Below are 10,426 nucleotides of genomic sequence, written 5' to 3'. Positions count from 1 at the left end.
TATATATTGTGTGTGTGTGTGTACACAATTTTTTCTAAAAAAAAATTGGGTGTAGATGTATGTCAATGACCCATGGTGGATCTGCCAGTGATTGCAGCACATTGATGAACAAAACCCCAAATTAGACAAACCAAACACACGAAGGTTAAAAAAGAGACCAACAGAAGTACAAATTTGAAAGAAGTGACCGACAAAAGTACAAACTTCGAAGAAATACAGCGTCGAAGGTGCACGTCTACTTGTACTCCTCAATAATATTTAAGTTGTTCCAATCTATTATTGACCTCCCACCGTTTTAATCTCATTTATATTTCAATCGTTGTTATTTGTTTCAGAACAGTTTTATTTTATTTGCAGGAAGAATTGTTATGGTTTGAATTATAATTTGTACCCTGATTTTTTCCATCAGGCCGAAGTAGCTGCAGAGTGCATTATTATCTCTACTACTAGATTTGTTATTACTTATTGTCATTATTTATTTTGGCTTCAAAAGAATGACAGGGAAGGCTTCCCCACCACTTAAACTGATCGTAGTAGGCCCGGAGAAATTGGCGAGCCCACAAATGGCGCAGTCATGGCGGTCGCCGTCGCCTTTGAAGTGCTAGCGGAGACTAGAGGTCTCCCCATAGCCGCCCGCTCCACCAGTCCACTAGAGTAGAACAGAGTGCCGAGCCATCTTCGCCCAAGAGCCAAGAAGCTTCCGCTGAAGATGAAGCTGCAGCGGCGAGCGATGGCTCTGACCCACCGGTTCCGGCTCCTCTTCCATGCCGCCGTCCTGGCCGGGCTCGCCTCCGCCTCCGCGTCGCCCTCCGTGTCCGTGTCTGGTCCGTGTGTGCTCCGGTGCTCCCAAGTCCCAAGTACTGGGCAGTTCTAGTATTTTGCTTCTTGAAGCGGATTGTGATGGGCTTGTTCTGTTTTGCCGGTGTTTGAGCAGACAGCGTATTCCAGGCCAGCACCGGATCCACGGGGAGGAGCTTGCTGCAGACCAAGAGGGGTACGTGGTGTGACCTCTTCTTCTTTCTATGTTTAATCCACGGCGGTTTAGGGATAGGTGCGAGGATGTATGGAGGGTTTTGGTCTGATTCTAGTGATGCTAGAGAGAATTTGGTTGGAAGTGATGCGAGCCCCGAAAGGCATGGTATATATAATGAAAAATGAAAGCACCAGCGTCAAGTATATGACTTGAACCCTGATGGGCCGGGCATACCACAAATATTCTGATAAAGGTGATATCTATAAGCACCTTTTTACACCTTGGGTTCGAGCCCCAAGGTGGGCGATTATGTTTTGTTTAAGTTGCTTTTAGCTATTCGATTGATCAAAACAAATTACAAATTGCAATGTTGCTTTTAACTAGGTGGAATAAATACAAAACACAAATATTTGTTATACAAGTGATCTCTCTAATCATCTTTTGCATCTTATACAAACCACAAAATATTGTCTTTTTTTAATACGCAGACGCTCATACATACGCAAATACACTCACTCCTATGAGCACCTCTGAGAGACTGAGTCGGCACATACTCTTGACATTGACGAAGTCACCACAGACGTCTTCAGCATAGTCAACAAGAACGTCTCCTCCAATTGAACGTACATCTCCTAAATGTCTGGAATAAATGCAGGAAAATGCGAGCACCGAAAGGCCTGGAATAAACGCGGAAAAATGCGAGCGCCGAAAGGCATGGTATATATAATGAAAAATGAAAGCACCAACGTCAAGTATATGACTTGAACCCTGATGGGCCGGGCATACCACAAATATTCTGATAAAGGTGATATCTATAAGCACCTTTTTACATCTTGATTTTCTCAAAGAATTATGCATTGAAAGTTACATAACACATAATTTGCACGAGGTGGACTACCCACAAAGATTTAGCAAGCTGCATGAGTTTAATACCGTGAGAACCTAACATCGTTGAACATTTGCACACATGCACGCTTGGCTGAAGATAGGAGGCTCACAAGGTGAACCGACGCCTTTTCCTTATTGTACCGTCATTTGCAACCACTGCCAAGATCCGATGCTTTTTTCCTTGTTGTACTATCATTCGCAAGCACTACCAAGATAAACAGATGTTTTGGAAGATAAACAGACTATAGGGTTTCTTAGTCAAGATTAACATACTAGACCGAGCCAAGAGAATTTTCTTCCTAGTATGGTAGATGTCATTACCATCGAGAATTCTATTTGATTACACCATCGCCTCTCACGAAGGTTGCAACGTTATCCCCGAAGCACTGAAACCCAAGCATAAAACACTCACTACAACATGTGGAAGGGCAATACCACAAATTTGGCTCACCAAACACGCGGAGGTTAAAGAAGAAGCAAATAGAAACATAAAATTCAGAAAATACGGCGCGGTGGCGTGCGTGCCTACGTCTAATCCTCAATCATATTCAAGCTATTCCAATCTATTCTTTTTTTGTAGGTGGTTCCAATCTATTCTTGTCCTCTTCAGCATTTCAATCTCGTTTATATTTCAATCTTTGTTATTGGTATTATTCATTGGTACATAACGTTCTTGTATGCCCAATACCTTGTATAAGCAGTTATTTCAAATATTTATATTTTCTTTTTTTTGCACAAAGCATAGTTATGGTTTCAATTAGAATTATGCACCCTTATTTTCTTTGCGGGAAGTACCCTTGCTTATGGATAACTTGATGTTGTGAATATAAGTGTATCTTTTATGTTACTTTATCCTTCAATTGTAATGTTTTAACACATGACTCTTTCGTTATGAATAATACATACTCCCTTAGTAGCAGCAGTAGCAGCAGTAGTAGTAGCAGCAGCAGCAGCAGCAGTAGTAGTAGTAGTATGCCATGGGAATTGGTGATTTGTTTTGCTCATGGCACTACCTAATAAATGTTGACTTTTCAGATTCAAATTTCTCATTAATTCTCAAGTTCTACGTTTGTTTTAGGAGCTCCAACCTATGATCAACGCGAGTATGAGGTGCGGGGAACTTTTCAGTGTTTTGTCTGCTCAAAAAATTACCCATTTTAAAATTTGTGTATTCTTCAATTGCTCAATACTTCCTGAAGTATAATCTCAAAATTTTGAAGGGCAGATTGCTCGTCTAGCTTAGTCGGTAGAGTACAAGGCTCTTAACATTCTGGGCTTGGGTTTGAGGCCCAAGGTGGGCGACCTATTTTTTTTAGTTTAACTTGATTTTAGTAGAATTTGTCCAGAGTTATGCCATTACCATCAAGGTGTCAATGAGATTCCTATCTCCTCTCAAAAAGGTTGCAAACCTAATCCTCAAAGCACCAAAAACCAAACATAAAACACCCATTGCAGCTAGTGGCAGATCCAGGAATGCAATTTTGGGTGTTCAGTCTTTTTCACCCTAACAAAGAAGCCAACTGGTTCACAGCAATACGAGTACATATACAAATACTCCCTCCATTCCTTTATCTAAGGTGTATTATTATCAGTACTGTGACCAAGGCACATAATTATGGACTAGTTAGGACAAAATTACCCTTGTCTAATACTCCCTCCGTTCCGATTTACTCGTCGTGGGTTTAGTTCAAATTTGAACTAAAACCACGACGAGTAAATCGGAACGGAGGGAGTACATAGATAAGCGGCAAGTAAATCATTTAGGCTAGGAAAGGAAGATATACACGCAATCCGGAGAGCGATAATTTCCTTTTCTTTCTCTACAAGGAGAGATACATGCAATCAAGGGGGAGATACTTACCTTTTTCTCGAGGGCCAAGATCGGATTTACGTGAAATTAGAACAAATGCACCTTACATTGTGGAATTTTATCAAAATACAAATACACCTTATACAAAGGAATGGAGGGCGTAGTTCACAATAGAAACAATATCTCAAAAGGATATATACAAATTGTTCACAATAGAAACAATATCTCAAACTCAAAAGGATATATACAAATTGTTCACAATAGAAACAATATCTCAAAAGGTTAAGAAAACTACAAAATAGAGAAGGAAATTACAACACAACCATACACTTTGTCATGACCTGAAAGCGAGATATGACAACATCATTCTTCACTTAAAGAAAGAATTCCATCATCCTTCACTTGAAAGCAAGTTAGTAACGCGACATCGGCTCGTCCATGAAAGATTCTGACCGGTGGTTGGCGCTATGTGCGTCTCTCGTGCGTGAAGCCTACTCAATGGTGCTCTTGGACTCACTATTACTTCTGAAATGGGCTACTAACAGTAATGCTAGAGCTACGGGCTATTGTACATGGTTTGTCGTACAGGCTGATGTGGAGCAAACTAATTGGCTTAGGATTAGCAGCCGGGCCCCACCCCCTGAAATCAGGGGGGAAGAGCGAATTAGCGAGAGGAGGTCCGTACCTGAAGCGTAAAAGACACGTACATCTAGGATTATTGGGCTACTAATGGGCATATAGGCCGTAGGTTGGTATTTCTGTGATATATTACGTGTGTGTGTACACAACTTTTTATAGAAAAATTTGGGTATACATGAACATCGATGACCCATGGTGGATCCACCAGTGATTGCAGCACATTGAGGAACAAAACCCCAAATTTGACAAACCAAACACGCAAAGGTTTAAAAAGAGACTGACAGAAGTAGTTTCGAAGAAGTGACCGACGAAAGTACAAATTTCGAAGGAAATACGACGTGGCAGGTGCACGTCTACTTCAACTCCTCGATCATATTCAAGTTGTTCCAATCTATTATTGACCTCCCGACCGTTTTAGTCCCATTTATATTTCAACCGTTATTATTTGTTTCAGAATAGTTGTATTTTTCTTTTGCTGGAAGAATTTTATGGTTTGAAATATTAATTTTTACCCTGATTTTGTCCCATCAGGGTGAAGTAGCTGCAGAGTGCATTATTATCTCGACTAGCTTCGTTTCTTATTGTCATTATTTATTTTGGCCCAATCAAGGCTTCCCCACCACTTAAACTGATCGTAGTAGTCCCGGAGAAATTGGCGAGCCAATGGTGGGATTAAGAGGTTACCTCGACCCCACAAATGGCGCAGTCATGGCGGTCGCCGTCGCCTTTGAAGTGCTAGCGGAGACTAGAGGTCTCCCCATAGCCGCCCGCCCCACCAGTCCACTAGAGTAGAACAGAGTGCCGAGCCATCTTCGCCCAAGAGCCAAGAAGCTTCCGCTGAAGATGAAGCTGCAGCGGCGAGCGATGGCTCTGACCCACCGGTTCCGGCTCCTCTTCCATGCCGCCGTCCTGGCCGGGCTTGCCTCCGCCTCCGCGTCAAAGGGCCGGATCCACGGGGAGGAGCTTGCTGCAGACCAAGAGGGGTACGTAGTTTCAAATCTTCTTCTTTCTAAGTTTAACGGCGATAGGTGCGAGGATGTATGGATGGATTTGGTCTGATTTTAGTGATGCTAGAGAGAATTTGGTTGGAAGTGATGGTGTTGGATACCACCCCAGTGTTACCTGACTTCGAAATAGGTAGACTGCGGCTTGGATTGATTTCGGCGTATGCCTGCTTGACGAACGGAGATGTTCTGCAACCAGCTGCATTTGATGGTGCAGTGCACGCACTGAAGATACTTTTTTTTTTTTTTTTTGAGGATCGCACTGAAGATACTTAATTCACATGCTTGTTAACTGAATATAGCCTCTTGTTAACTTGAGCCCATGCAGCCCATCGGCCGTTCACATGCTTGTGCCCATCTGCAATTCACATGCTGTTAGCTGAATATAGCCTCTTGTTAACTTGAGCCCATATGCGGTTAGGATTGACTGGGCCGGTGATGTGGAGTTCCTGGGCTTATGAAAACAGAGTCAATGGTGAACTACCAATTGAAATTACAGAGTATCGTTCAGTAGTAAAAGCTGGGATTCTAATTTCAATTTTCCATAGTACATCAGTAGGAACTTGGGTTCTGCATGTCTAGATAGCTATTATGCAAATGTGCACCCTTATTTCACTGAATTATTTTTTGCAAAAAGTTAGCTGATATTATAATTCTAGCTGTATCTGGAACAACTTCTCAAAGGAGCAACCCTAAGTACAATATCTGGGTGTTTTCAACCTACGTAACAGTAAATGCATATTTTTTAGTAGTATACTTCTCACCATGTTCAAGACTTTCAATACCTCCTTCTGTTATGCTTCTGTTTATTCATGTGCATGCTTATCAGACTGCCCTATGGACTTTGAGTCCCAGAACTACACAATCATCACAAGCAGGTGCAAAGGGCCACAATCTCCTCCTACGGAATGTTGTGATGCTTTCAAGAAATTTGCATGCCCATTTTCCTTGTACATCAACAACCAGAGCACTAACTGTGCAGACACAATGTTAACCTACATCAACGTCCATGGATCGTACCCGGCAGCCCTATTCGCCGACGAGTGCCAGAAAGGAAAGGAAGGGGTTTCTTGCGAAGGCATCCCAGAGCTCATGGGATTTCGCGACATCCTTTGGTTGCTCTCTTGTGTGGAATAGGAGCATTGCTGTTCCATTGAGTGACACCTTGCAGTTCTACAAATATGGTGTGAATTTCAGGTGTAAGTTGTAAGTAGTACTAACTACCAACGATTAGGATTCATTTGCATCTCCTTGACGCTCTTTTGATGTTGTGATTGGACATTGGCTTTACCAAGTGAGGTCTCTTCATGGAACACTTAATACTTGATAATAGATGTTCTATTGCTCTAGTGTGCCCATTTGTTACAGAAAAACATGACATCTTGACATTCAACATTAGATGATCAGTTGATCACATCCTGCTATTGGCTGAGTGCACACCCAAATTATAAAATCACGGAATCGAATATCAATTGATTATTTCACAGCCTAAGTGATAATCGCGTGTTCATCTTTTATTTTTTTTTTGAAAAGGAGGATGACCCCCAGCCTCTGTATGCGGCCATTTTATTGATTATTCTCGAGGGTCTTACAAAGTATAACAATAATATGCCTGAATCTGCTATCTTGGCAGTATCTGCCGCTACTCCTATCCAAATGATGAAAGGGTGCAAGCTGGGCCACATACCCATACCTCTCACCTATGCTTAACATCTAAAGCCGGAGGCCCCGACCGAGCCATCCGCCGGGTCCGGGGCTCAAACCGGTCTGATGCACTCATATGTGTCATCGCCGCTATCTTCCACTGGTCCATCTTCAGAGCAGATTGAGGTGACAACCTTGGCGGGTCCTCCGTCATCGATGCCACCACGACACTAAACGACGACCTCCACCTACACGAGCCTTGGCAGGTCCTCCGCCATTGACGCCACCACGACGCTAGCCGACGACGTCCACCTACGCGAGTCCATCTCCAAGCAACGGATGTAAATCCATGCTAGGAAAGGGTCGCACCACCGCTGTCGCCCACCACCCACAAGCGCCACCCAACCCCAAGGTTCCCAAAGCGGTGCCTTCAAGAAGGTAACGGCGTCGTGAGCGCCGCCGCCGCCCAACAGAGTTAGGGCATTCGCCCGGGAGATCTAGGGGAAGGTGAAGTGAGGAGATCAGTCCATACCGGCGCCTCCAAGGAGGGAAACGATGCCCTCAGGCGCCGCCGTCGGCGCGGCCGGTCATGGCCGGCCAGGGATTTCGCCCGAACTAGATCTCCGCCACCAGCAGCACCTCCTGTACAGAACCGATGACCAAGAGGAAGCGCGGCTCGACCAGGCTGGCCCGCACGCCGAACAGGGGAGGAAGGGAGGCGCCAGATCGCGCACAAAGACAGCCGTAGAATCCGCCGCCGGCCGCCAATGACCACAGGATCCCGCCGCCCACGCGGCCGGGACACCGGATCCACCACCCGCACGGCTGTTAGCCGGCCATGCCTTGCCAATGGAGCCGTCGCTCCAGATCCGGGGTTCCCCACACAGGAGCAGGGCAACCGAGGCCCCGCCGCCACCATCCTTGGCGCCCGGGGCTTGCCCGGCGGCTGCCTCAGGCGGCGGCGAGGGAGGAAGAAGGGGAGGGGTGAGGAGGAGGGGCGGCTAGTGTTGGGAGGAGGAGGCGGCTAGGGAGAAGGGCTCCAGCGTTCATCTTTTACTGCATTGCCATGTTCTTGTATTTATATGTAGAGCTGCCTTTTGGAGACCGTTTTCCAGTCCAGGTAGTACTGCAATCGAGATTGCGTCTTAGAGCATTTTCAGCCGTGTCCTTCATATAAACGCCTCATGTTTAGAACATTTTTTTTGACGAAAAGGCAGGATTACTGCTTTTCATTGCGCTTAGAAGGAATAAAGGTTTACAAATTAAACGTGAAGTACAGGGAATGGGGTGGTTTAGATCATATAGTTATATCAATCTGGTTCTAAGGGTCGCTCTACGATGTGCACAAGCCGTCTATAACCAGCTTCAATTCAATCCTTGGCCTCCACCTGAATTTTCAGAAATAATGGTCTTGGCAGCAGGAAGAATTTCTGAGAACTCTGGCATTCCCTTCTTTCCATATGTTGAGTTATTTATCCAAAACCATCACACTCGGAGCTAGGGTAACAACTTGGTACTGGATTATAGTCTGGGCACAATAAACCACCGGAATTGTGCCTAACCTGTAATGGGGAGCACTGATTGTCTGATAAGCTCATCAAACAGTGAAACTGATAAGTTGGCCCCACCAGTCATGTTGATGTGGCATATGCTTATGTGGACAATACGCTGAGTTGGACGAAGGTCCCACTTGTAAATGACAAGTGTTTGTCTTTATTCTTTTTTTTCTCCTGGACATTTCAACAAACACGCACTGGGCGACATCTGCGCATATGTGCACTTCACGCCGTCGGCGGCGCTCGCGGCCCTTAGTGGCACTGGGCGACATCTGGTCAACGGTCATTCGAGACCTGGCTGCGCCCGTGCTTGTGGCGCCCGCCGGGAGGCCCTAGCTGCGCCCGTGCTTGCGACGCCCGCCGGGAGGCCTGGCCGCGTTCGTGCTCACGCTCTGTGGTGGCCATGGCCGTGCTCACAACGCCCGCGAGGAGGGCCTGGTCACGCTCGTACTGACAGGGGTGCGCCATGGTGGAGCGCCCTGCTCGTCCCCGTGCTCGCGGCACCCACCAGGAGGCCCTAGCAGCGCGCGCCATTGTGGAGTGCCATGGCCACGCCCGTGCTCGCGGCGCCTGCTGGGAAGCCCTGGTCGCGGCGGTGCCCTGCGGTGGAGCGCCCTGGCCGCACCTGGGCTCGAGGCCATGGCCCCAGATGCCACCTCTCGGAGCTCGATTCGCAACTCGCCGTTGCGCTCGCCCACCATCCGCAGAAGAACACCATGGACGCCGGGCCGTTGGTCGCGTGCACGCTAGCGGCGACGACGCTCGACCACGAGCAGCCAGAGCCCACTTTCGCCCCCACAACCATAGAAGAACGCCATGGACGCCATCCAAGTTTCTCACTGCCGCGGCTGCATCTGCCGGCTCCATGGTGCGCCGCCACGCGACCTCGCCTGTGCGGGACAGCCATCTTCTTCTTCTTCTTCTTCTTCAAGCAGACGCCTTTGCTCTCGGATGGAGGCGTCCGGCCCGCAGTTCCTCTGGTCACTGCTCCGACATGGCCATGGCGTGTGGTGCCATCTTCAATGACCAGATGATGAACGCAGAGAAGGTGCTCGATGGAATGCTCCAGTGAAGAAATGTTGTGAAGATGACTTTCTAGTCATTGACATGTGGGGCTGGCGTCTTATTTGCCACATCGGTCGGTCAAACTTTTCGGTCTTCGCCACGTCAGTCCGACAGGCAGGACCACCTGTCAGTTTGACTGTTTTCGCGACCAAATCCTAGCATCAGTGCTCTCCATTACAGGTTAGGCGCAATTCCGGTGGCTTTTTGTGCCCTGTCTGGAATCTGGTACCAAGTTGTTATCCTAACCCCCAGTGTGGTGGTTTTGGGTAAATAACTCCCATATATTCCACCACTCTAAAGAGATAATGGATTTCCTCTATTTAGCCTGTTCCTTGGCCATTGCAGACCAGGATTCACCATAGATGGCAATCAAACTCTTATGCATGTCCAGCTTTAGAAATGTATAATATGTATCCAAATATTCGGTTGCAATTCTCTTCCTTTAGTTAGCTTGCGGCTAGCACCAGCTCCTAACAGGCGCGCAACACGCGGCGCTCTAAAAAAACATTTACAACACCGTCATAGCCAGTTTTTGCACACCGTGGAATGCTGGCTCCAGCGACTGCTGCAAAAAATTGTGCGCGCGCCGCTCCAGCAGAGGCGCTATATTTTTTTTACTACTCGTCGTCTTCTCCGTCTACTCCAACTCGATACACATTCGACTCCAACTTGATACTCATAAATAGGCTACATAGATAAATAAAAAGATACATAGATAGTTCATAGCATGGATAGATAAAAAAAAGATAGTTCAACTACTACTCCTCTTCCTCCTCCTCCAACTCCGACTCCGCCTCAGTGATGTCCTCCTCCGACGCTCAATGAAGGCGTCAAGATACCGATAGTC

At 46.6% G+C, this 10,426-nt stretch overlaps 1 protein-coding gene across 2 annotated transcripts; it reads left to right on the top strand.

The window, feature by feature from the left end:
• Positions 1-730: 730 nt before the first annotated feature.
• LOC123066713 (GPI-anchored protein LLG1) lies at positions 731-6,560 on the top strand. Of its 2 annotated transcripts, XM_044489746.1 has the most exons (3): positions 731-824; positions 935-994; positions 6,144-6,560. In XM_044489746.1, exons 1-3 carry the CDS (start codon positions 731-733, stop codon positions 6,449-6,451), a joined length of 462 nt encoding a protein of 153 aa, XP_044345681.1. In that variant the 3' UTR covers positions 6,452-6,560. The 2 variants fall into 2 exon arrangements, 1 of the variants encoding a protein (XP_044345681.1); XR_006431413.1 differs by lacking the exons at positions 731-824; positions 935-994 and adding an exon at positions 5,102-5,293 and having other exon boundaries at positions 6,144-6,377.
• The last annotated feature ends 3,866 nt before the right edge of the window (positions 6,561-10,426 follow it).

This window comes from Triticum aestivum, chromosome 3B (assembly GCF_018294505.1).
Source record: "Triticum aestivum cultivar Chinese Spring chromosome 3B, IWGSC CS RefSeq v2.1, whole genome shotgun sequence".
Lineage (NCBI taxonomy): Eukaryota > Viridiplantae > Streptophyta > Magnoliopsida > Poales > Poaceae > Triticum > Triticum aestivum.
This window is presented reverse-complemented; position numbering and strand designations above follow the sequence as displayed.